This window comes from Marmota flaviventris, chromosome 11 (assembly GCF_047511675.1).
Source record: "Marmota flaviventris isolate mMarFla1 chromosome 11, mMarFla1.hap1, whole genome shotgun sequence".
In the NCBI taxonomy this organism is placed as follows: Eukaryota; Metazoa; Chordata; class Mammalia; order Rodentia; family Sciuridae; genus Marmota; species Marmota flaviventris.
Genome location: NC_092508.1, coordinates 53,140,986 through 53,168,292, shown reverse-complemented (window position 1 = coordinate 53,168,292; position 27,307 = coordinate 53,140,986). Strand labels below are relative to the sequence as shown.

General features: G+C 34.4%; 1 protein-coding gene across 4 annotated transcripts in view; it reads right to left on the bottom strand.

The window, feature by feature from the left end:
- Positions 1-26,218, bottom strand: part of Cwc22 (CWC22 spliceosome associated protein homolog) — a 54,632-nt gene extending 28,414 nt beyond the window's left edge. Inside the window, exons 1-6 of one of the 4 annotated variants that reach the window (XM_071619017.1) lie at positions 26,198-26,218; positions 13,110-13,249; positions 11,342-11,409; positions 9,901-10,011; positions 5,938-6,180; positions 2,719-2,847 (exon numbers count right to left, since the gene is read on the bottom strand). In XM_071619017.1, the coding sequence (XP_071475118.1) occupies positions 2,719-2,847; positions 5,938-6,180; positions 9,901-10,011; positions 11,342-11,409; positions 13,110-13,136 (578 nt within the window). In that variant the 5' untranslated portion in view covers positions 13,137-13,249; positions 26,198-26,218. Of the gene's footprint in view, positions 1-2,718; positions 2,848-5,937; positions 6,181-9,900; positions 10,012-11,341; positions 11,410-13,109; positions 13,250-25,232; positions 25,255-25,541; positions 25,623-26,042; positions 26,148-26,197 lie in introns of those variants that run through there. The other 3 variants (XM_071619015.1, XM_071619016.1, XM_027943983.2) reach the window with 3 other exon arrangements.
- Positions 26,219-27,307: the final 1,089 nt, after the last annotated feature.

The window sequence follows — 27,307 nt, the reverse complement described above, 5'->3', positions numbered from 1 at the left end:
AGTTGAAGGATACAAAACCAACAAACAAAACTTAGCATTTCTATATGTTAACAATGAATTATCCTAAAGGATTTTAAGAAAATAATCCTAATTTTAATAGCTACCAAAAAAAAGGAAAAAAAAAAAACCAAACCCCACACACAAGTTAGGAATAAATTTAACCAAGGAAGTGAAAGATCTTTACTGAACCTATATATCACTACCAAAAAAAAAACCCCAAAAAACTGAAGATATAAATAAATGGAAAGATAGTCCATGTTCATGGATTGAAAGAATCAATGGTATAAACTGCTTCCACTTTCCAAAGCAACCTATAAATTTATTGCAATCCCTATCAAAATTCCAATGACTTTTTTTTGTGGGTGTGTGTGGTGCTGGGGATTGAACTCAGAGCCTTGTGCGTGCGAAGCAAGCACTCTACCAACTGAGCTATATCCCCAATCTCCCAATGACTTACTTTTTTTTCCAGAGAAATAGAAAATACAAACCTAATCATTCATATGGAACCACAAAAGACCTCAAGTACCCAAAGAAATCTTTAGCAAAACAACAGAGACATCACTACTCAATAATAAAATTTACTACAAAGCTATAGTAATAAAAATAGCATGGTACTGAAATAAACAGAACAGAGACCAACAGAGAACAGAACAGTGAGCTCAGAACAATACACATTTACAATCAAAGAATTTTTGACAAAAGGTGGTAAAATGCATGATAGGGAAAAGATAGTCTCTTTAGTAGATGGAGCTGTTAAATAGATATTTAAATGCAGAAGTATAAAAACAGACCCAAACCTTATAACATATTAAAGAAAAATCAACTCAAAATGGCTTAAAGACTTATATAAGACCAAAAATACTCCTGAGGGAAAGCTCCATGGCACTGCTCTGGGTGATGATTTTTCTTAATAAGACCCCCAAAGCACAGGTAACAAAAGCAAAAATAGATCAATAAAACTGCATCAATCTAAAAAAGCTTCTGCATAGCAAAGAAAATAATCAATAAAGTCAAGAGACAACCTAGAGGATGGGGGGAAATATCTATAAACCATCAACTCATCAGGGGCTAATATCCAAAATAAATAAGAAACTCAAATCAATCATAAAAAAGCACAGAACTCGATTTTAAAAATGGACAAAGGACCTGAATAGACATTCTCAAGAGAAAACATACAAATGGCCAAAAGATAAATGAAATGTTTAACATCACCAATCATCAGGGAAATGCAAATTAAGAATATAATGAGATATCACCTGACATCTGTTGGAATGGCTGTTCTAAGAAAGACAAAAAATAAGTGTTGCCAAAGCCTACAGAAGAGGGAACTCTTGTAAATTGTTATTGGGAATGTAAAAGAGTCTAGCCAGAAAAAAGTATGGAGGTTCTCCCAAAAAAAAATGGAACTACCATATGATTCGGCATTCCCCACTACAAAGAATACATAAACATTATATCAAAGATATATCTGCATTCCCACATTCGTGGTAGCATTATATACAATAGCCAAGATGTCTATGATGAATAGACAGGAAAAGATGGTGTGTATACATATATACACATACATGTGTGTACACCCATACACATACACACTCACACATAATGAAATACTACTCAGTCTTAAGAAAGAAGGAAATCCTATCATTTTGACAACATGAATGAATCAAGAGGACATTAATGAAAAGAGATAGAGGTCAGGCACAGAAGGACAAATATGATGTGAATTCACTTATATGTGGAATCTAAAAAAGTGGCACTCATAGAAATAGAATAAAATGGTGGTTTCCAGAGATTGGAGGTAGGAAGATCAAGGAGATGAACATACACAAAATTTTGGTCAGAGAGAAGGAATAAGTTCAAGAAAATTACTATATATTAAAGTGACTATAGTTAATAATAATATATAATTGCAAATTATAAGGGTAGATTTTACATGTTCTCACTACAAAAAAAGGTAACTAAGGTAGGCTGGGTATATAGCTCAGCTGGTAGAATGCTTGCCTCTCCTGCACAAGGCCCTCGGTTCAATCCCTAGCCCCACGAAAGAAAAAAAACGTAACTAATGCATATGTTAAATACGCTGATGTAGCCATTCCACAATATATACATTAAAACACTGTCGTTTATGACAAATACAATTTCTACCTGTTGACTAAAAAAAAGAAAAAAAAAAAACAAATTAAACTGGCTTGAGTTAGTATGTTGTAATATTCATTATTCTCACGAGTTTAAATTATTGGAGACATTCAGTAAACAAATATTTGTGCAGAAATCATGTAATACAAAAGTTTCTCAAAAAAAAAAAATTCCATAAGACCTTTAACAGAGAGGTATAAGTAATTTTTTAGTAGCTTATATTTTCATAAGAGCTGTACTTTTTTTTTTTTTTTTGGTATTGAGATTGAACCCAGGGGTGCTTAACCACTAGTGGAGCCACATCCCCAGCCCTTTTTATTTTATTTTTTTAATTTTGAGGCAGGATCTCACTAAATTGCTGAGGGCTGGCCTTGAACTTGCAATCCTCCACCCTCAGTTTGTTGAGCCCCTGGGATTAAAGATATGAACCACTGTGCTCAGTAAGAACTATATTTTAATTAAATATTTTCAACTACTATTAAAATGAATCAGCATAATACACCAATAATTATGGGACATACAGATATTATGTTCCTTTGAAAAAATTACTATGAAATACTACAAATAAAATAATTAACTTACCTTCCTCTAACTATATTTTCCTGAAGAAGCTCTTGAATAATAATACTTATATTAGAAATGTTGACTTTATTGATAAGACCATTGATTGACTTCTTTAGGGCCTCCCAGCTCATCCTCTGGTATGCTAAGCTAAAAAGAATTTCAATAAAAATTAAAACTTTGTCAACAATTACAATAACAACAGGCTATTAAGTAGTTTTTTATTAACACTGTTTTCACAAAATGAGTTTTAAGTATAGTAAAATATATTCATAGGAATAAACAGATTATATTAAATCATATTTGATTTACTGTACATATAATACCAAAGTACAAACCATTTCCCTTCAGTACATGGTAAGATTATGTAAAAATATGTAAGGATATTTTGTTCTTATGTCCATGTATGTTGTGACTTAAAATCAATTTTTTAGTGAAATTCAATGCCTGCTTATTTTGTATTATATTGCTTCACTTAAACTTGTCTTTTGTGGAAACCTTTTAAAATAAATGCAATTTAAAAAATTTGAAACCACAATAAAAATAACCCAAATAGAGGCCACAGAAAGGAAATTTTATTATGACTCTACCCATAAAAGTATCAGAGAGACAACAAAATTAAATGTTTTAATTTGTTAAAGAAATGGTAATAACTACAGAAAAAGGGAAAGTCACATGGAACATTGTTTTAAGGATTTTAAAGTCTACATCTGCTGAGGCAGTAGTCCTACAGCTATACCAGCTAAATGATGGATGGCTACAGACTTTCAATTATTTAGCCCCAAAGGTTTCATTGGGTTAAACTAAAATTTATAATGTCTTAACTTTTAAAACTTTAAAATTCTACAGATTTTATAACTATTATCTAGAATTTGATTCTAGCTGCAGAAAGTCTTAACCTTTTTCCTTCCATACTGTTCTCTGGAAGTCTGATGAAGACAGAGGCGTCTAGAAATACAGAATTACAAAGAATATTGAAATATAGTCTTTAAAACATAGAAAATTTAAGTTTGATATAGTAATCTATGAGCTCCTTAACATATTCAAAAATAAGAAGTGACAGAAGGCCAAATAATAACTTTTGTCATAGCCAAAAAATCATATTAAAGATATCTGCAACAGATTGTTAAGGTTATAGTCTGTGGCCTATATTCCTAACAGAAAAAAACATTAAATTTTAGTGAGATTAGTAATAACAAATACAACTTTTTTCCATTCACATTCATGGATTGATTGCCTATCCACTGACCTTTTGAAAAAAACAGAAAAAAACATTAAATTTTAGTGAGATTAGTAATAACAAATACAAATTTTTTCCATTCACATTCATGGATTGATTGCCTATCCACTGACCTTTTGAAATTCTAAGGTGAAAAATCTGCTTGAAGTAGTATACCAAAGAGGGTCAAAAATGGTGCCTGATGAGCAAGAATATTTAATCAGTGACTGTTTAAATTAGCAGTAGATGGTGAGGCTAGAAGACAGACTGACTTGCAGTTCATCTAATTTTTGTTTCTAAGTTCTCTACATCTACCCTCTACTGCCTGCTCCCCAGGTGGAATACTTCCCCTGTCCCACAACTCCAACCCTTTTGTATGCCCTATTTCTAGAGAAATGAGACCTGTGGCTCAACAACTAGCCGAATCAATAAGATACTCCTGGTATCTACTTACAACCTCTCCCATTAAACTGATCAAAAAATTATATCAAGTATAATTATATTTCCTAACTAGGAAGCCTTCAATTCACCCAATTATCTACTGAAACAAAAGACTAAGACTTCAGACTTCTCTTCAGATATCTAATTCTCATTGTCCCCTTTTCAGCCCTGAATAGACTTCAACTGTAAAAGTACTTTCCAGGAATCTTCTTACAGTTGCATATAGTGCTGATTCTCCCCTTTGTACTGTACTTATAGGGAAGCAAGACTTAGATTAACAATGATGTTTCTAGTCTTTTACAATGAGGATAAAAAGCATTGGAGTGAACTGGAGAAAGTGAAGACCAAATTTCATTAATACTGCCCCTTCTGCCTCTGCAAGAGAATGCCTAGATAATCATTAAGCTCCCATTAATAAGCCATCCCCAAATTCCTCCTCAATAGTCCAAATACGACAACCAAACCTGGAATATGGCACATAAATAGGAATTTGTTGGTTTGAATTTAATGTCATTTAATACTCCTTTCTAGTTTTTAAGGTTTTAATTTATTTCACAATCTTCATGGGTATATTTTATGTGACATTTCTATTTCAAGCTAATTGCAATACTTTATATTTTATTTATCTAAGCCTCTCAAGTATTTTGCAAGTTGCCATTAAGACACACATGAAAAGGTATAGGAACATTCCTTGTTGGTTCACCTTGAATCTGTTTTTCTTAAAAGTGTGGCTACCTTTTAACCTAATCTTTTTCCTAACTTCCTGGCAACTGAGTTATGACTTCATTCCGGGACCATACTTTTCCAATTACCATCTCATTCCACTGGACAAAGTCTTGAAAACTTAGCTGTACTTTCCTAAAACACTTGTCACCATTTACTGTGAAAAGGGAGGTGGTATTTCTGTATAAATGTTCACATATGAATTTTGTTTGTTTACCTTTGAGTAGCAGAAAAATAGTCTATTATAGTCTAAATAAAAGCAAGAAAAGGAGAAAACTGTCATCTTCGTAGATTTATAGAGGGATTGGCAAACTATACCCCTAAGCCAAAAGCTGTCCACTTCTTTTTGTAAATAAAGTTTTATTGGAACATGTCTACACTCATTTGTTTACATATTACCTATGACAGTTTTCAAATTATAATGATGTTAAATAGCTACAATATAGACAGAATGACTCACAACCTAAAAAATTTTTCTGTGGCGTTTTATAGGTTTGCTGACTCCTGGTTTAATACAACTCAAAAGATTCATTTTAGATCAAAATATCAGTGGTATTCTTGATTATATATAAAAAAATGTACACAACCAGTTTTAAAAAATATTAAAATAAAAGATGAATAACTTTTTCTCAAAATTTTAAATTAATTCATTAAAAAATAATAAAGTTATGAATTAATATCCCCAGGTAAATTATACATAATGTTCTTGTTCAGAGTGTGGAGTAAAGAAGAAAAAAGGTCTCTAATTTGAGGTCTCTATTGTTGTGGACAAATGCAAAGTCTCAATAACCAAGGTTGACTAGATCATGGTTGATTTTTTGAATCACTGCCTGGACAGACCTACTACCTCAACATACCTGTTCTTATCTGTAATCTGTTCTTGCATCATTCTGAGCTTCGCAGGAGGAATATATGCTCCACCAGTGCGAGTAAGAAGAGGGTCCAATTCATCCTTCTTCTTCTTTGCAGTAGGTTCATCCTGGGAAGAACTCTGGATTACTGATGGTTCTGGGCTTCTTCTCCCAGGAGATGGGGATTTTCGGGACCTTTTCCTATCCATATCTCTTTCTCGCTCTCTGCGTTTTTCTCGATCCCTGCTTCTGTTAAAACAACAACAACAACATATATATATAATATATAAAAATATATTTATATATATTATATATACTATATTTTATATATTTTCTATATATATATATTATATTTTATATATTTTCTATATATAAAAGTGGTTTAGGATGGTGAAGTATGCTTCACAGAGAAAATGTAACTTATAATAGGGCTTCAAAGGCATCACAGTATTTAGAATGGGAGTATGTGGGGAAGGAGGACAGAAAGAAGGAGAATGACATTTGCAACTGGTAGAAGAGAGAATAACAACTGAATAACTGAGCATGAATATGAAAGCTAGAATGGGAAGACCAATAAACAATAAAGAATCATGCATGATAATAGTTTGAAAGATGAGTTTGAGTCAGATTATGAAACCTTAAAGACAACTAAGATTTTAAGTTTTTTATATTGGAGATGAAGAGGAATCATGAAAAGCTTCCGAGTGAGAGTGTGACATGAAAAAAAGACAACAAACTGGCCTATGGTATATATGATAAACTAGATAAAGAAAACTCAGTTTTATTTTCAATAATGGCAAATTTAAGTGTAAGATTGCTTAAAAAAAAAAGTAATACTTGAAATTGCTCCTTGATAGAATTCATATTTTTATTAGAAACCTCAAAAGCATCTGATTGTTTGAGGCAATGTGGGGAAAAAATAATTTTTCTAGACAAAATTATGCTTCCCTTTAATGTAAGTAATTATCCTTTCTTAACACTTAAAAAACAATCAGATTGCTATTTTCTCTGAAACCATCAAGAACTCACAAAACAGTCTTGACTTTTTATCATTTCCCCCCAGAGATGGGTTAGTACACTTAGCTGTTTTTTAATAAATTGTCTTAGAAACTCAGATAATTTTGTTCCTGTTTTACACAATAAGCTACACACACACATTAAATAAAAGTGAGTTTCATATCATCACAGCATCACTGAAAAATTCCAGACTTTAGATAAAATCAAGAGGATATGTTTGAGATGATTTGTTCTGAAATAATTTCAATTTACATGGAGAGAGAAAAGCAATCACCTATCCAGGCTGCTATGAAGGAAGAGTTCTGAGTGACTGCCAATAAGGACAGAGACAGTATACACTAAAGCTGAGTCAAAAGGGGAGAAAAGTGGTTTCAAATATAAATCCCAATTAGACACAAATATAGATGCTCCAAATTCTATCCACTGATTTGCAATTGAGTTGCTTCTTACTGTGAATAATTCTTCTGAGAAACACCACTTCAGATGGCTATCACACCCTTAAAATTATTGTGTTTGTTCTTTTATAGTGCAGAAGGAATAGAATATTCTTAGTCTAAATAGAAACACCTGTAATCTTCAAATGTTTCTGGTCTGTTAGCCCTCATATTTTAGCCTGCTTGTTTCACAATGTGACTGTGGGTCACATGAGACTTTATGTTCATACATTGGACCACACATAAGGAGTTACACTACGGAAGTACACTCAAATGTTGCAAAAAGACATGGGCTCTGGAGTCAGAATTGAGTTCCAGTCCTAGTTTATGTATCTACGAGATGGGTAACTGCAACTGTGGTTGTTACTTAATTACTTCAAATCCAATTCCTTATTTGTAATTTTTAGAAAAAAATAGTATTAAGTTTGTATGAGTTTTGACAGTATGAGAAAGTATGCAAAATCCTTAGCTTAACAATTATGTTGGAGTGGTTGTTTTTATTGTCATTAACATAATAGCTGATAGGCCTGGCTTTTGGAGGCTAATTTAATCTGACATTTTAAGATTGGGTATAAATTAGAATGTAATGAGAAGGATATTTTGACTGCAGATATTCAATAATGTACTTAGCTCCAAATTGCAGAAGAATTTGATCAAAATTCTAGTGGTGGATTGGTTAGTCCTGGTGGTTATGGAATGGATAATAAGAGATAGATCACAAAGGGCACAGACCTTAGTGAACAAAAAAGACGGCAGAAAAGTTTTTGAAACTGTAGGACTAACAAGGCAAATAGAAAAATCAGGATAGCTGGTTTTATGAAAATTATAACAAAGGTCTATGAACGGCACATATAGTGATAATAGAAATATCATTTCCATATAGTGATATGAAAATAGTTGTTGGAGAAAAACATGGAATATGAGGACAGTTTCTTAATACTAAAATAAAAATAAAATTTATCAACCATCACTTTTTTTCTGAATTGTTCCACTTCCCCCCCCCCCCACTGTTTTTAGTGGTGCTAAGGATCAAATCCAGTACCTCACACACCCAGTGCTTTACCACTGAGCCACATCCCCATTCCACTATTTTCTGTATGCTACTCAAAGTGCAAATGGTTCACTGCTTATCATTACTCAAATAGATATGCTAAAAAAAAATTTTTAAAGTTATCATTTTCTGAGTATTTACTATGTTCAGACATGGTAGTAGGTGACAAATTATTTTTAAACCTAAAACATCAGAAAAGTCATGTCATCACATTAATTTTATACATGAGGAATCTGAGGATCAGAAGGAAGTTGGTAAGAAACTAACAAATTTGTATAACTAGTAGTTAAGATCTGAATATGTATGACTATGAAATCTATACATAACACTGCCTCATTAAATAGAATAAGACACAGACATCCCAAAGTCAATTTCAAATGACTAAATTGTCTACATTACTACTTCTCTCATAAGCATGGATATGTGTAAATTAAACTGAGTAATATATGTGAGTATCTACAAAGTGACTTCTGTTTCAAGAAGTTGAGAATATTCCCACCTTCTGCAGAGTTTCAGTTAAGCTTTTTTCCTTATACTGAGCATCCCCAGTATCTGCCGACTTTCTTTGTGGCACCTATTACTTCTAATTGAGGATTTCTTTTCCCAGATGCATTAAGTACCTTTTTTCTACATTATGTTTTCTCTTGAGCAAATACAAAGAATTTTTACTTATGTTTTTAAAGTGAATTCTCAAATGCTGACTCCTGTCAAATATTCATTATGAAAATTCTTACTAATTTCTCCGAGAGAAAAAGAATTAAAAATTAACAACACAGATTATAATAGTCTGCTTAGTTTTGAATGTAACATGAACGGTACATAGGTTTGTCTCTTAAATACCATCCCTAGAAGATTCCAAACACTCTCATTCCAATGTTTTATGCACTGGAGAAGAGTTTACCTGTCCTCCATTTGGTTTCCTCATCTATCTCTTAACCACATAAATCTTGTAGGTCCTGTTGCTAGATGAACATACAGGTAGATAGCCAAGTTCTCCAAAACTCAAGTAAAAATCATATACATTTAGAAAAAAAAAAAAATCTACAAATTAGTAACTTCATTCTCAATATTCCTAAGCCATGGGCACGAAAGAAAATTTAGATCACTGTCATAACATAAATGTATTTGATTTAGTAAAAAGACTCCATAAAACAATCACATAAAACAATCCTTCTTGCTGTACAATATAATGATAAAACTTAGGCCTTATGTCAGACCTAGTGTTTGCCACTATTGTTTCTGAAATACAAACTGCTACTTCTCTAGGCCTCAGTTTCATTAGCTATAAAGCAAACATAACAGTTCTTACTTTCCAACTGACTACAGTAAGGAGTTAATTTACATGAAGTCCTTATTAGAAAGCCTGGCACATAAAGACATCCAATTAATGCTAATTGCTATTATTATTGTCTTTATCATAAAATAAAATTAACCAATTTTTCTATAGTTAAAATTCCCAATACTAACCGTGATTCCATGCCACCATCATAAGAATGTCCTCTTCTTGAATGCTCATAGTCTGATCTGCTATAATCAAAGTAATCTCTATCCCGAGGAGACCTTTCTTGTTCTGCATATCTAACATATAAAATAAGAAAGCCAAAGTTGTAAGTTGAAAACAATTACCTTATGAATATTTAGGAGAGTAGCTAAACCACCTTTATAATTGCACATATTCTCAAACTGGTTTTAAGTAACAATTTATTTTACTAACACCCATTCAGTCAGAATTATAAACTTTCAGCTTATATATAGCAAAATGCCTAGAATTCACTTAACCAAACTTGTTCATCTTGTTTCACATTGTCCTGAGAGAAATTTATGGGGAAATCAATTATAATTGTCAGGAAAAAGACTATCCTACAAATAATTTCTTTTATTTACCTGGTTCATTTATCAAAGCACTGAACAAATGAGACCAATGTCATTGGTTGGGTCTCCATAAGGCTCAACTCTACTGCAAAAGACTATATTTTATTCTTGAAATTGAATAACTAGATAATAGTGAGAAAGGATGGAAATTATTAGCAAACAAGGATTCACTGCTTTAGATCCATTATGTGAATCTTTAAAGTCAATAAAATCAGAGAATTTTATGAGAAGTTATATACATTATAAATATGGATATTAACATAATTCATATTTTATATACACATCTACAATTAACGTATGCATACATGTATATTGTTTGTGTGCGTGTGTGTGTGTAGAGACAGAAATATCTATGTATAAGGATGTGTGAATGAGTACATATGTGAGTATAGAATACGTGATAGGTGGAAGACAGTGAGTAGTCACAAACCAGGGAAATAAACTTGGTGTTTATAATGCAAAACTTTTTTGAGAGATTTAGCAAAGTAGAATAAGAATAAAGTATATAGAGAGTAAGGAACCTTTTCCTTCCAGAACTGTTTTCCTTTAATTTTTTTGTACTGGGAATTGAACCCAGGGGCACATTACCACTGAGCTACATTCCCAGCCTTTTTTATGCTTCTGTACTTTGAAACAGGGTCTCTTTAGATTGCTGAGACTTGCCACAAACTTATGATCTTCCTGCCTCAGCCTCCCAAGTTGTTGGGATTATAAGCATGCACCACTGCATCTGACCAGAAATTCTTTTTAATAGTTACAGCTTACTAAGATAAATAATATAGTCACAATATGAATACATGGTGAACATATGGTAATATTTCTGGATTGTTAAATCTTAATCATAATAAGATGATATAATGTATATAAAGACATTTTGTAAACTATACAGAGCTATGTAAAATACAAATGACAGCAGTGAACACCAAAACCAGTATTTCAACATCCATCCTAAAATTAGGAAGCTAAGCGCTAAATTATTGCACAAACTTATTATAAAAAATTTATATTACAGTTAGAACATATAAAGCTTATTTACCTGTCTTCTGGAGAAGAGGTCCTCTGATATGAATTATAGTTTTCCCTTCTGTCATGACCAGAAGAATGCTTTCAAAGGGAAAAGAAAGGAGGAGCAAACATTTTAAAAAAAAAATATGTTAAAAAGCATACAGATAATGAAATACATGTCTCAGAAAATTGCAAGTACTTTGGCTCACATTTGTGGTTATATTCAAGTCTTATATTACTGCTTTTACCCTAATCTTCCCTATATGAAAAACACAAATAGTAAAGATTACTGTAGATGGGTAAAATAAAGAGCTAGGAGAAACAAACTCTAACTCTATATTTATAAAAATTCTTTTTTTTTTCAACAAACATTATTTGAGCATCCGAATGTGTAGTGCCATGTCAGACTCTAAGGAATTTAAAACAACAACAACTCGACTCTTAAGAAAAACATCCTATGCCAAATCCTATGAAAAAGAACTAACATACAAATAAATAACTTCATGTAACTTAGGACTGACAGGACATGTGATATGAGACAGATATAAACCATTCACTTTTAACACATATCCTAATTAAAAAATCCAAATACATTAAGAGGCCAAAGTACTTATTTTTACTCAGACATACATGTGAAATTTTTTTACACAACTAGCCAACATTGGTATTGACAAGCTTTTTTAAAAAAATTCAAATAATTTTTTTGGTAGTGCTGGGGATTGAACCTAGGCCCTTGTGCATGAGAGGTAAGCACTCTACCAACTGAGCTATATCCCAGCCCCTCAAATAATTTTAATAAATCTTAACTTGAAGAAAAAAAGTATTTGTTAAACAATTGATCTTGAAATCTAAAAACAGAACATATCAAACAATGAGTTGTGTAAACTTACATACTTGCCTCTTTAATGAGAAAAAGATACATTTAAAAATAGAAACTTGTTCTGAATGGAAATGCAAACAAGCTCCAACTTCCTCTGATTTTGTGATTATCAAGTTAACAGCAGTATGAATCTAATATTATTACAAGTAAATGGCCGATTTCATCAACTATTGAATTTTTGAATAATGTACGCTAACTAGACTAATCTATGAAGAAACATGAAATAATAATTTAAAGTAGCCATAGTTTTGCTATTATTTTACACTAAATGCAAGCATCTTAAGATCTGAATATGATGCATGGTGATCAATAATGGTAACACTATTGAATACACACACACACCCCTAACAAAGTTTTTAATTTAATTATTACCACAATAAAATAGAACTGTTTAATGACATAGGTTTTTATAAAACTTTATATCAACATCCTAAGCCAAGGGCTGTCAGTAGTAGGGCACATGCTTAGCATGCATGAGGCCTTGTGTACAAGCCCCAACACCCAATATAGGGGAAAAAATCCTAAGCCAAATATAGAGCTGAAGGAAGGAAATACCTGCCTTCCATGTCACACTCATTCAGGGAAGCAAATTCCTTAAGAATGATGGTGGAATCTCCTGTGTCATTTGGTACATATTTTCTTTTGCATATGCTCACACATGATTTGTAGACACACTGATGTATGCACACACATGCACACACACAAACACACACAAAGAAAACATTTCATATATTCTTTTGCACATAGTTACTCTCGTCTGGCCAAGTAGCTACCTTTAAAATTGTGTGGAGTTTGAAGCATGTATAATATCACTCTACTATCTCATTCTAATGCCCCAGTTATATAAATGCACTGTTGTTTAAAGGATAGGTAACTAACTATAAGTTTGCATCTTCTATCAAGAATTTCAAACACTTACTTTTATCTGTGCCACACTACTTTTCATTTTCTATTGCCAACTAGTTTGATCAAAGAATCGTTCCTCAAGTTGGTCCAAGTAATAAGTACACAATAGTTTGGATTGCTGGACAGTTTACTTTTTCTGTCTGCAAACATCACCTATAAAATAGAGCAAAGAAAGCTTTGTTAACAATGATAAATTGTGTATAAAATAATGATATATTCTTTCCACATATTAGACATTTGAACACCTAATTTTTCTTAATCAATAAGCACAGATATAATCAATAATAACAAATTTAAATCCCTAAATAGTTCCACAAAACAATGTATATCTAGCACATATTACTGAAAAAGATGCCACAAACAAAAGAGCACATAGGCTTTATTATAAAGACAGAACAAATTAATTTAAAAATAGAAGTCTTATAACTTTATTAAAAATGCTCTCAGTGAGGAATACCTATATGATGTAATGGTACCGTAGTATTATAAAAAATGAACTGAGGAAACAGTCATAGAAAAACAACATAAAGGGAGTATAAAATAGCCAATGTTTCTACATAAACTAAGAATGAAGTAACTGATGCTCAGGCAATGATAATCATTCAGAAATAAACTGACTCCATAAGATATATAAGGTACTAAACTAAAATAATTGCCTCAACGTGATCTATTAATACTTCAGATAAATATGCACATTTGAGAACTAAATATTTGACTCCAAATAAACCTACTCATCATTAAATGCTAAAATGTCTTTCTATAAAATAAATTTTAGCAATTTCTGCAAAATGCTATGTTATATTCGCATAAAACTGCCATTTAAGCATTTTATTGGAATTACAAACTCAAATGATTTATGGTGTGAGGTAAAGAAAGTATAAAAATAAAATTAAGTAGAATTAATACATATACAGAATACAGAGAAAGGACTGTGTTCAATACCAAAGTAACTGAATAACTAGGAAAAAGATTTTTAATTTGAGGACTAGAAAAGCTATTATCTGGTCTATTTTCTTCTTTTTAAAGATTAGAACACTAAAAGTCAGACAAGTCATTTCAACATTCTAAATGATAACATCAGTTAGTGGTGGACCTATAAGTAGAAACCCAGGCTAATGACACCTAGTTATACCTTCTTTTCACACATATGAATAATTTTGACACTGTAAGTGAAAAACAGCTACTATCATTTATGAGGATGTACACAAATCATTAAGTTAAATGGTCAGCATGGAATCCAGGTTAATAATAGCAATATACATATAATTCTTTACAAACTTATTAATCTATGAAATATCATTGAAATCTAAAAGCATATTACCACTTATGTATCTACAGCTACAGTTAAACAGATTAACGTGCCTAACTGTACATAATGAGTTCATATGAAGCCTCTTTCTTTTGACTAGTTACCACGCAATTGTGGGCAAAGCTTAGTCTTATTTTTTGGCTGGCAAGATGTCCCAAATCTTTGTATTTTTCTTCAAGAAATGACTATAATCTTAAATCTTAACAACCACATCAGCCACCAGTCTATCTAGTACCTTATTATGCCCATAACCATAACACTATTGTTTGAACTCAGTTTCAGAGTAACTTTTCCTACTAGAGTCTATACCTCAGGTAGACAACTGAAAAAAAAATCTCAGAATAAGTTACATTAAACATGTTATAAAATCAAATTTGGTGGTAGTAGTACGGAGAGGAGAAATATGCTCCCCTTCCTTAAATAGCCTATTTAATATAATGCAAGAATTACAATCTTAATAAACCTGTGTTAACAAATCAGATTACAAAAATAAGGGCTGAGGATGTAGCTCAGTAGTAGACTGCTTGCCTAGCATGCATGAGGCCTTGAGTTCAAGAAAGAAAGAAAGTTTCAATGGGGAAAAAGGAATGTAGAGACTAAGAAAATTCAGACAAATAATAATTACACTATTTGGGGGGCTGGGGATGTAGTCAATGGTAGAGCACTTGCCGCATGTGTGAGGTCCTGAGTTCATGTCCAACAATACAAATAATAGTAATAATAACAAAACACTATTTTCTTATAAGAATCTAAGTAATAAAGGTGTTTTGATTTCCAAGACCACTGTAGCTTATTTGGCATGTTTTGTGCAAATTTTTAAAAAGGGTACCTGTACTTTCAATTTAAAAATGGCTATGTAGTTCCTACTGGTGCCAAACCTTACAAAGATAACAACTATAAACTCTTCACAAAATACACTACAATCTGAAGGCACTACAGAGAACAAACAAAAACAGGCTAATTGTGGACAGGAGTAGATGCCTAGGAGAAAGGAACATGAGGAAGTTATCTTCCATGTTATGACTGTAAACTTGAGTGCAAGCTGCAGTCTGTACCAAGTATGGCAGCCAAAAACTAATAGAAAAACTGTAGTCATTCTCATTTGAAGAACAGTCTGAGGTAACCACAATTATTGGAAAGCAAGGAGGAATCAGAGGGGAGACAGCCAGGAAAGGGAAGCCTCCAGTGGCATGGTATAAACTCTCCCCAAATCTCTATCTGCCTCTGAACCAAAACATGAAGAAGGCAGATTACTACTGAACCAGCTCAGGAGACTAGAATTTGCAATTTAGTCCAACTAAGTCAACTGTTTAAAAAGTCACCACTTCTCAGAATGTAACAGAATTCAAAGTCTCTATAAGTAACAGTATCCAGGATATTATTAAAAACAACTTATTAAAGAAAGTAGCTCAGTTTCAAAAGACAATCAGAGGAAACCAATGCTGAAATGATACAGATACTGGGGTTAGTATAGAAGGTTCTAAAAGCAGGGTTTTGAAAACATATGGAAAGATACAATAGGGGGAAAAACTGCCTGGGGGAATTTCAGCAAAGAAAAATAAATGAACCAAATAAACTCAAGAATTGAAAGATATGAAATATAAAATTTACTGGATATGCTTAGAATAGATGAATGAAAATAACAAAAAGTCAGGGGACTTGAAGATAAATTGATAGAAAATACTCAATCTAAAGAACAGGGAGAAAATATTTATAGAAATGTGGGACGATATTGAAAGAATCCTCATATGTGTAAATAAAAAGTCCAAGAAGCAAAAGAGAGAAAGAATAAGGAAATTTATTTTGAGAAACAGCAGGCAAATTTTCCCCAAATTTGTTGGACAAACCTAAATTTACAGATCATAAAAGCTCAGAGAACGTAGGATAAATATAAAGAAAACTACAATCACACACATATTCATCAACATAAATCAATATAGACGAAGCATCCATAATCTGAAAATCAAAAATGTTCAAAAGAATTTTTGAGCAATCAGAAACTTTCATATTTTGGAGCTTTGCAGGTTTCAGATTTTCAGATTAGGGATGGTAGAACAGTAAAATGCAAATATTCTATGCAAATATTAAAAACCAAAAAAAAATCCAAATTTTAAAACACTTCTGATCTCAAGCATTTCAGAAAAAGGATCCTCAAACTGGAGTCAAACTGTTGAGGATCAAAGATAATGAGAAAATCCTGAGTAGTAAGAGGAAAAAAAAAAAAAAAATCAACACATCACATATAATTCAAATTATAGTCATTACTTAATATTGTAAAAATGGTGTGCTCAGTCACCATGTTAAAAACCAATATGAATTACAGCTAACTTGTTATATAAAAGACGAATGAACAAATCTTTCCAGTTAACAAAAGCTACTTCTCTCTCACCTTGGGTAGACACAACTCTGCAGGGACAATGCTTATCTTGGCTGGATTTTAGGCTCCACTTGCCTCTACAAGATGACTCTGTGCCATACACAAGTAGTACGACTCCCTTCAAAAGTCCTGTTTTTATGGCTTTAAAGGTATAGATAGAGCCATAAACTAGAAACTTAACTAAATTCTGCCCAAAAGCAAAGGATTTTTTTCTATCTGTATCAGCACAATCACTGGGTCATTTCTATATTCTTAATACCTTTATTATGCATTAATACATAATTCATGCAACCACAAAAAATATTTACTGCACCTCTAGTATTTGCCAAGAACCTTTGTAGGTGATGGGTGATAACAAAGAATAATCCTAACAAATTCTCCTGCTTATATCACGCTATATTATAGGTGTCAAAAGCAAATTAAAATAAGTGAAACACCTAAAACCTCAAGGAAAGTGGCGGGTTGTACTTTTTTCTACATGTCAGTTTCAGATCATTACTTAATATTCCAAAACTGGTCTGCTAAGTCACTATGCTAAAAAACAATTTGAATGATGAAACTTACACGATAGGGGAATTACTTGTACGTGTATTGGAGCCCATCTAATAAACTAATTCAGAAGACAGGGGATGGGAGAAGAGAAGGCTCAGGCCTACTTGTTTTATGAAAACATTCCCAAGATAATTCCAATATCCAACTCATCCCCAAGTCTCTTCAGCTCTACAATTCTGAATCAAAAGCACACAGTTTCTCAACTTTCTTAGGCCATGAACCACTTAGGTATAACACAGGGCCCCCACAGTCTAACTCCTTTATAGTAAGAAACTTAGTCATAAGCTAACTGGAAAGAAACATCCAAGTTTCAAATGTATTATCTTTACCAATTCACTGGTAAGAAGTCTGCAGATATATGTAAAAGAATACGTGTATCAGTGGGGCTGGGATTGTGGCTCAGAGGTAGAGTGCTCGCCTAGCAGAGCAGGACCCAGGCTCGATCCTCAGCACCACATAAAAATAAAGGCATTGTGTTGTGTCCATCTACACCTAAAAAATAAATAAATATTAAAAAATAAGAATATGTGTATCAGTGATTTTTATAATTGAGAAATCACGCTGTAATTTATGATCACTTTTATAATCTTATTCAGTCCTCATAATAACCTTGATTGGTGGTTTTAGCCTTATTTTTCAATGGCAGAACTAAGTTACTGAGAGTTGAAACAATCTATCCAAGTAAACCATGGCTAGTAAATGGTAGAGCTAAAATTCAAACCTAGGTTTATCAGATGCTTAAATCATTTAATATTGTATCTCAAAGGATCCCAAATAATAAATTGATGTCAAATTGATAAATTATAAAATGCAAACAGGTACAGTCTGTACTACCCAGAAAACTTCCTTATCCTAAATGCATCCATTCCTTTCAGATAACAAAGACTGTAGTGCTAATATAATGAAGCACTACTTTTGGAACATGCATAATAATTTTAAGGATTCCTTTACTTAATTAGCACACCTAAGCTTCACTGTGACCAAGTACAGTATAAGTGAATAAATCACTTTACTCTATAGTGGAAGATTAAGTATTTTCTTTTACTTTCCCTCTGGGTTATGAAACCCATTTTCTCTTCCCAATTTTCTATGTATTTTATTTCAAATTGCCTTACTTATTTAAATTTAATGAGTTTTCTTTCTGATCAGTGTTTTTTTTTTTTTTCCCCCTTTCTACTATTCAACCTTCAGCAGCAAATAATTTCTGGCAATCAAGTATAGTCTGTTACATGTCCATGCCTCAAAATGTTAAGAGTAAAATTGACAATATTATAAAAGTAGACTCTTACTTCAGTTGTAACAAAAAATGCATATAGTACTATAACTGTCCAGATTTATACAGAATATGCCTGTAGGGAAATTCTGGAAGCTCAACATGTGCATGCTTGTTATTTAGACTAATTGGAATTTCCTGCAATGAGAGTAATTTATCTAGAGTTTATAGTTCTCCCTGCTCTTCTTAGCATCACTGTAGATTTTATGATGAATTATTAAATTTCTCCCCTTGTCACAAGTAAGCAAATCAGCAAAACTATTCCTGCTTCCCTGAGCAAGTAGGGTATTTTGCAACAGGAGATGTAGCACTCCTGGGAGCACTAGTTTTAACACGATGAAGATTTTCTATCAGCTTCAGCAAGCATCAGAAGGCAAGATATTTAATAACATTTCTAAGAAATACTTCAGACTGCTAACTAGAAGCTATGAAATTGTAAATTCTGCAATTTTGTAAAAAATTTAGAACATGAGAAAACAAACGGATGGCTAGAATACACTGCTTTCTAGCTTATTCCAAAAACAGAACACTTCTACCCCTGTTACTTGGGGTCTTCCATTCATGTTAGAAAACTCACTGAAATGTAATACGATAAAACTGCTAAAGAAAAGGGGAATTGGGGCTGGGGATGTGGCTCAAGTGGTAGCGCGCTCGCCTGGCATGCGTGCGGCCCGGGTTCGATCCTCAGCACCACATACAAACAAAGATGTTGTGCCCGCCAAAAGCTAAAAAAAATAAATAAATATTAAAAAACTCTCTCTTTCTCTCTCTCTTTAAAAAAAAAAAAAGAAAGAAAGAAAAGGGGAATCAACAAAATGAATTTCCTTTAGTTTAGTCTATTCATTCTAAAGACTGATAGAGGCTTGGTGAATTTCAAACATCACTGTGTTAAAAACCAAAACAAAACAACAAAAAAACTCTTGGTTACCCAATGGGGAAAATGATATGTAACAATATTCAAAATTTAAAAATTGCTTAAATTGGTTCTAAATGCCAAAATGTAATGAAGGGAAAATGACAGGACTCTCTGGAAAATCCCCCAACAGAAGCCAAGCCTCCATCATTTCCAAATATTGTTTTTCCTTCTCAGGGAACAAAAACGAATAACTAATTGGCCATAGTTCTTAAGCACAATATGACAAGATTGCTATGTAATTTCTATATCTGTACTGAAAGAAAATTCCTTTGTTTTGGAAAATGTATCTTGCTCTTTTTTGTAGGTTATACACTAATGAGAAATTTGCCCATGATATGCCACATAAAAAAAAGTGATGTGAAATTTGATTTCAGTGTAGACTTACGATTTCAAGAGAGAAAAAAAGGTCAACACTCCTGTTGCCTTTTCAGAAGAGTCACCAAGTACAGGTTGACAATCCTTTATCTGTAATTCTGAAATATGAAAAACTCTGAAAATATTTAGCAGCAAAACCTGACATGGGTTGGGGTTGTGGCTCAGAGGTAGAGCACTTGCCTAGCATGTGTGAGGCACTGGGTTCGATTCTCAGCACCACATAAAAATGAAATAAAGGTTTAAAAAATAAAAAATTAAAAAACCTGACACGCTAGGCTAGGGATGTAGTTCAGTGGTAGACTGCTTGCCAAGCATGTGTGAGGCCCTGGGTTTGATCCCCAGCACCACACAAAACAAAAAACAACAACAACAGAACAACAACACAACCCTGACATGCATCAACTTGAGACTTAACCCATAAACCCTTGAAACAAAGCAGGAATACAAACGTGTTTGATTAAAGGATACTGACTGGGAGCCCAAAAGGGAATACTCAATAAATATTACATGCACTTGTATTTCTTTTCTAAATTCTGAACAATTCTGAGATTTGAAACAGTTTTGATTCCAAGAATTACAAGTAAAGAACTGTAGACCTATATAATGACCTCCTGGTTGGTAAATCCAGGGGCAACTTTCCTCTTATCAGACACTGCTCTAGTATTTGATATTGCTATTCCCCCTTTTCTTGAAGCTCTCACTTCTTGACCTACACATTACCTTCATTTGGTTTTCCTCCTCTCTTCTTGGTCCATCCCTTTGGTATTTTTGTGTTTTGTTCATTGCTATATTCTCAACACTCGGGGCTCTCAACACATATGTTAGGTTAACAAATGAAGAGCCTTGACTTTTTCTTTCTCCATATTCTCCCTAGAAGACCATCTATAATCTCATAGTTTCAACTCACATGTGAGAATAACTTTTCACTCCAGCTCAATAGTCTCTATAAGGTTCCAAATCCTATGTCATAGAAAGCTTAGAAATAAATTTGCTCCTGATTTTACTACATTCTTTCTGTATACAAGAGCTTAAAGAAGGCTCCATTCAGGGAAGATAGCATAATGAGACTATAACAGTTTTGTCTTAAAAACATATTGGTTTTGACCTCCCTAAAAATTTTTCTCACAAGGTCTTTATCTGTAGGTTGTAATAACTTATATCCCTGTGTATGCTACTAACTGATATTCCGTTGTATAGAGTAAAAAGATTTTTAAAAATATTTATAAAGCTGCTTACAGGAAACCCAGGCTTTTATAAAAGTTCATTCCATTTCTAAATATTTGATACTACGCCATATTTTCCAAATGTCCTATGTAAAACAGAAATTGTCTTCATGGCTTCAACAATGTTTTCTGCATATATTATTTCATAATAAAAACAGTTCCTCAGTACCAGTCCAGCTCCTAAATAAAATAAATCCTAAAGAACACCCTTCCTGCTACTATACTCTCAATTATTTGCACTGACATGCTCCTAAGACTTCCTCCTCTTGCCTTACTTTCCCCCTACATCCTTTGGTTAACAGCTCGGCAGCCTGGCAACGGGTTTTACCTTTACTGATAAACCTCAGCATCTCATTCACTGAGAAAATGGTGTCAGTATGGTTTTTCTTGGTCTAATGATTAAGCTAAATATATACCTATTTTCATGACAAGAAAGACAAAACATTAAATTTCAAACCTGTATCACAACTCTCATCACTCTACTTAGTGAATGCCTTGTGGTAAAGAAAGAGCTCTAATGATTCTAATCACCCACTGAATGCTTCCTTCTTCATGCTAGTTTGTACAAAGAGTCTCTTGGTGAAATAACATGTGAAAACTTGTATTAAAAAACAGGACCAGAAAACAATGAAGCTGGAGCCATAAATGATATTTATATTATGTTGTGGCTCAGAAAAGTACTTCCAGAGGAAACAAGGAAATACAAAGCTAACAGAAAGAAGTATGGTCAAGGTTTTTTAGTAAAGGAAGTGCCTACGTATACTGTGGTGATACATATGTAAACAGCACACTGGTAAACGTTCCTATCCTCAGGTGGAGTAGGAAATGTTAAGTGATATAGCTATGCTGTAAACACTGCACTGCCGGAAGAGGAAGTACAATCAGTGGGTCTGGAACATGAAGAAAGAAGCAGTCTAAGGCTGATTTCTGAAGGGTAAGTAGGAATTATTCACATGGAAAGGAGGAAGAGGTCATTCAGGAAATAAAACCAGTATGTGTAAAGACAGACAATAAAGAGTTTAGGCAATTCCATGTTGTTAAGAGTAGAGCACAGGGCACAGGTAGAGAACTGAACAAATGAGATGGAACATGAAACTGAGGTGTGAAAGGCTTTGTGTGAACTCACTGAATCCTTGATGTTCTTAGCTATTGCTGCACACCCAGAAGCTAGGAGAATACCTGGCACTTAATAGGTTCCAATTTTAAAACTAAATTTTAAAAAAGGGGAGTGTGCCTTTTTGATGATTATTCCCCATTTCTTCCTACACAGAAAACTCTATAATGCTATTTTGATAATTTTCTTATCAAGGAATACGTTGGTAGTCTAATTTCAACTATTAACTCCTTTTGGAACCACCAAGCTTTCTCGTAACTGCTTCAAGGCAGCACTATCAGATGACATCTTCTATTTGTCTTCATTCATGTTAACCTGAAGAGCAGCTTGAATAAATTTCCCTATTGAGCGAGATGAAAAAAATACCAGTTCCATTGCAAGTATTGCAAAAGGAATTGTGACCCTAAAGGAGTTCTTTCAACCTCACAAAAACATATCTAAGTAATAGCAATGCCTTCATCTGACCTTATCCTACCTTGTTTCCTCCCCACCCACCAAGTCTGTTCCTCAGTTTGCCTAATTAACTATATGGGTTGAATACATTCTGCCAACTCTCACAGAACAGCTTTGAAAACAACCTCTCTGATTATCGGAGAGCCATTTAGTAAACCATAATCAGGATTAAAAAAAACTTGAAGGACTGAGCTCTATAGAGAAATTTATGAAGTAGCCTCTTAGCTCACAGTACTACATCTTACTGCAGAAGCTCTTGTCACCAGATCTAGAATGAAGCTGTCTAATAAACTAATTCAGGTAAGGACTCACAGGGTACCATTTCAGGTGGAAGTACTGTACTGTCTGGCTCAATCCATTCATGAGTTAGGCTCAAAGACAGGTTAAACCTGAGTTGACATTGACTGGCTCAAGTGCACACATTCTATCTTCCATTAACTAATCCATTCTTTAATCACAGAAGCCTTTAGTGTGTACCCAGGGCAGCCCATATTGCCTTTCTGCTATCTGTTCACTTGGAAAGACTTATTAGCCTGGCTACAAAGAGAGAATGTTTAATTTAATCCATTCCCTTCTCTCTCTCTCTCTCTCTCTTTTTTTTTTTTTTTTTTTTGTACTGGGGACTGAATCCAGGGGTACTGTACCACTGAGCTATATTTCTAGTCCCTTTTTCATTTTGAGACAGGGACTCACTAAGGCTGTAACTTACAATCCTCCTGCCTCAGATTCCTGAGTTGCTAGGATTATATATGTATGTGCCACCATACCTGGTGACAATCCATTCCTCTCTTCATATACTATTTTTGAAGAAAATGCTTTGAAAGTTTGCACTCTGTTGTGAACATTTAAATGTCTCTTCCACTGTCCTACTGGGAAATGTATATACTGAGAAAAAAGCATAAGTCTGGGGGATTGGTGAAATTCGTATGCCAGAAGCCTTATTGTTCCATTACCCTCTCATGCTAGGAGTTCCAGATTTAAAAAGAAAAGTAGGGAAAAATGAAAGGGAAACCCTCAAAGTTATCAATTGGGATTAGCTGTATTACTAATAACCATTTCTTTCTATAAGCTCTAGGCCAGCCATAAACAAATCATGGGTATTCTAGGTAGTACAAAATTAGTCTATACATTAGTACATGATAAACAGAAAATACGAATTCAAGTTAGGACATAGTATTACAAATACACAAAGTGTCACTATGTCCTCTTTTGGTAGTTTCAGATGGAACTAACTGTAGGTCACTTGGCTACATACAATTATTAGGGAGAAGAGCCAGCCTCTAAAGACTCTGGCAGAACTGACAGAGCTAAGAAAGCTGGTTTGGAAAAAATAGTTAAGTAGTCTAGGAAATGTCAGAACTCCAAAAATGATTGCAGCTAAATTCTCCAAAGTGGGGAATGATGTGGTAGCAAAATAGGGAAAAACCAGCTGGCCATTGATCAAATACTTCAAATCAAGGAGGGCAGAAACTCAGATTGGGGAGTGGAAAGGACATAACATAGCACTAGGGAATGGGCTAGAGTAGTGCTTCTCAAATTAACTGGCATGACAACCACTTGGATGGTTTGGTATAAGAGAAGTTTTATGAGCCCACATTCCCCAGTTTCTGATTCAATAGGACTGGCATAAAGTCCAATAGTTTACATTGCTCATAAATTCCCAGGGGATACTGATAGTGTTGGTTTAGGAGAGCACATTTTGGAACTCTGAAGAAAGGGTATTAGATCAAGCTTCTTAGCTTCTCAAATATGACCAATAACAGTCTTGAAGCTCCAGCCAAATGAGTTGGAAAAGATTCCATGAGGGTGCCAAGGACACTTAAAAGTAGAAGGGCAACATTCAGAACCAAACAATAAGAACTTGTGCACAAAGAATGCATCAAATGCACTGCAATAGTAAAAACAATAATCACTAATGCTTTATACAGGCCTTTTGCCTTATGCATATCATTTTTCATCAAACTTAAAACCACCCACTGAGATAGGCCCTTATTTTTTTTTTTCCACATCAGGAAGGCAAGACTAGAATGTTGGGTAACTTGCTCCAAGTGTTAGAGTGAATATGTGCTGCACCAAGACTGAAATCTTGGCTTGGTGGCCCATCAAAAGTGGGTTTCCTCTTCCTACATGTGCTACCTGTAGCAATGTATCTCCTGGTCAAAACCATACTTTCAATGCCAATTCTAAATGTGCCTTTTCATAATAGGATGATAACTTATGTTGTTAACTCCTGCATTCATAGGAAATCCTAAAACAAGGTAAATTTAAATACAGATAAAACAGACTAAGGAAGAGGCAAATTAACTGATCTGAAGACCAAGCTTCCATGTTTACCTGCTATTTCTAGTCTACAGACATGCAAGGGAAACTCTTACCCCACCTTTTTAAAATTGTTGGTTTGGGTTTTTGCTTTTAGACATGGAACCACAGGGCCTCATGCATGCCACAATGAGCGACATCCAAGACCCTCTTACTGAAATGAAAATCACCTAATTCTTGTATCTAAAATTTAGTCTTTTCTCAAATCTTCCCTTTTTCACTTACCTCAGAAAACTGTGAGGATTAAGTGATGAAGGGATTACTGCAGTTAGACTCAGTGAAAATAACTATGGTGTTGCCATTATAAAAGCGTATTGTAGGACCAGCTCCGTGGAGAGGTGGAGACTGCGACCCAAGTTTAGGAATTACCGCATTATTGAAGTACCGCTACGGAGAGACAAGGGTCCACAGAGGAACACCATACAATGAAAACCAGCGTCCCCTCTGAAGGATCAGTATTTACCCGGCAAGACAGCGAGAAAGAAACATCTAGTGAAATAAAAAAAAACCAACCAACCAAACAAAAACACCTACAGGGATATTCCGTTGGAAAAAGGCAAGAGCCAAGCTTCCACAAGGTTAATTAACCACAGTTCACTGATCCCACCCCCTTGGTCCCGGGACCCAGGCACTAGGAAAGGGCCCCGGTGAGCCTTTCCGCTCGAGAGGCTTCGGTGATCCGCGTCTGAAACACGCTGCACACCATGGAGGAAGCAACCAGCGCTGGTGCTGGATTTCAGCAACAAAGACGCTGCGAAAGGAAACCCAGAGACCTCACTAGCAAGCAGGGTCCGAACGCGCAGGCGGAAAGCCAGTTCACGGCCGCCCATTCCCCTCCCTCTCTGGACTCCCCGGCCCAACCGGCTCTCACATCCCGACCTCGCGGGCCCACAGGGCTAGAGTGGCCCAGTGCCATCCAAGGTCGTACCGCCGCCGGCACCCCTCCTAAGCCCTTCACTAGCCACCCCACCCAGCCATCCGCCACCCCCACTCTGGGTCGCTGCTCGCGGCCAGTCTACGGAGTTCCATAATTACCTAAAGCTCCACCGCGCCGCCATTACACCGGATGTACATCACTTCCCCTTCCCACAGACTGGCAGCAGGAGGAAGGCGGACCGTAACACAAACCTGACGCAGTAGGCTATGGGACATCAACCCATTAAATTAAGTTTGATAACATGAAGTAATACCAGATTCAAAGCAGTTGATCCGGCCACATGCCTTCCGTACCAACTCGGCGACAAAAAAAAAAATTGATAGGAACTACAAAGCCCAGCATCCACCGGCTGCGCGGGCGGAAATGACGAGTGCAATTGTGGTTTGGGCGTGAGAAGGCCTCAGGGCACGGTGGGAATTGTAGTTTTTAAACATACGCGAGAAAAAGCACATGCAGGTTGCCCATTCTGGACTTGATAAATGGTGCTGACTTTAATCTAAAACTGCTTTTATAACATTACCAAAAAAAAAAAAAAAAAAAAAAAAAGTCTTTTGTGGTCACATTTCCGTGAAAATAATTTCTTCCGGTCTTGGGGATCAAACCCAGGACCTCACACAAGCTTGGCAAGCACTCTACCACTAAGATGATCCTTAGCCCTTTCTGAAAATATACACAGAAAATATAAACCTGTTTTTAAAATTTTTGCAATAGTTCATCCAAAATATTACCAAATGTTTAGTACTTATTACGTTCCAAGATTTTAAGACTAAGTAAATGAAAGCCGGACTACAAATAAAATGAAATAACAAGAAGCTAATTCCATGCCAAATGTTAAGACATTGTGAGGATAAGGAGGTGATTATCTAGCAGAGTTGGAAATAGCAGTCTGTAAAGAGTTCAACCATAGGGCATCAATCAAACTGTTTCCTTAAACTTTACCGTCGTGGGATTTTTTTCTTCTTTTTTCCTTAAAACAAAGCTATCTTTGTGTTCCCCAACCGTTTATAAACCGGGTCTGGCTTCTGTATTAAAACTCTTCTGTTACAACTTAAGGTTCTCGTGCTTTCAGCCCTTTCTGAAAGAAGATAATGATTAAAAATAAAAACTGAACCTAGACTACTTGTGCTTGAATCATGTGCCCTTTGATTTATCCACTATTGATGTTGGACAAATTTCTTCATGTTCTTTGCCTGTTAAATAAGAATAATAGTAATAGCCACTTATACCACAGTTTTAAGAATTGAATTAGTTGATACACATGGTGCATGTAAGATGATCACTAGTATATAATAGTTATTATTTTCATATTCAAGATATTTGGCTATTGTTAAAGGTCCATTTTGGCAATTTAAAATATTTGAGT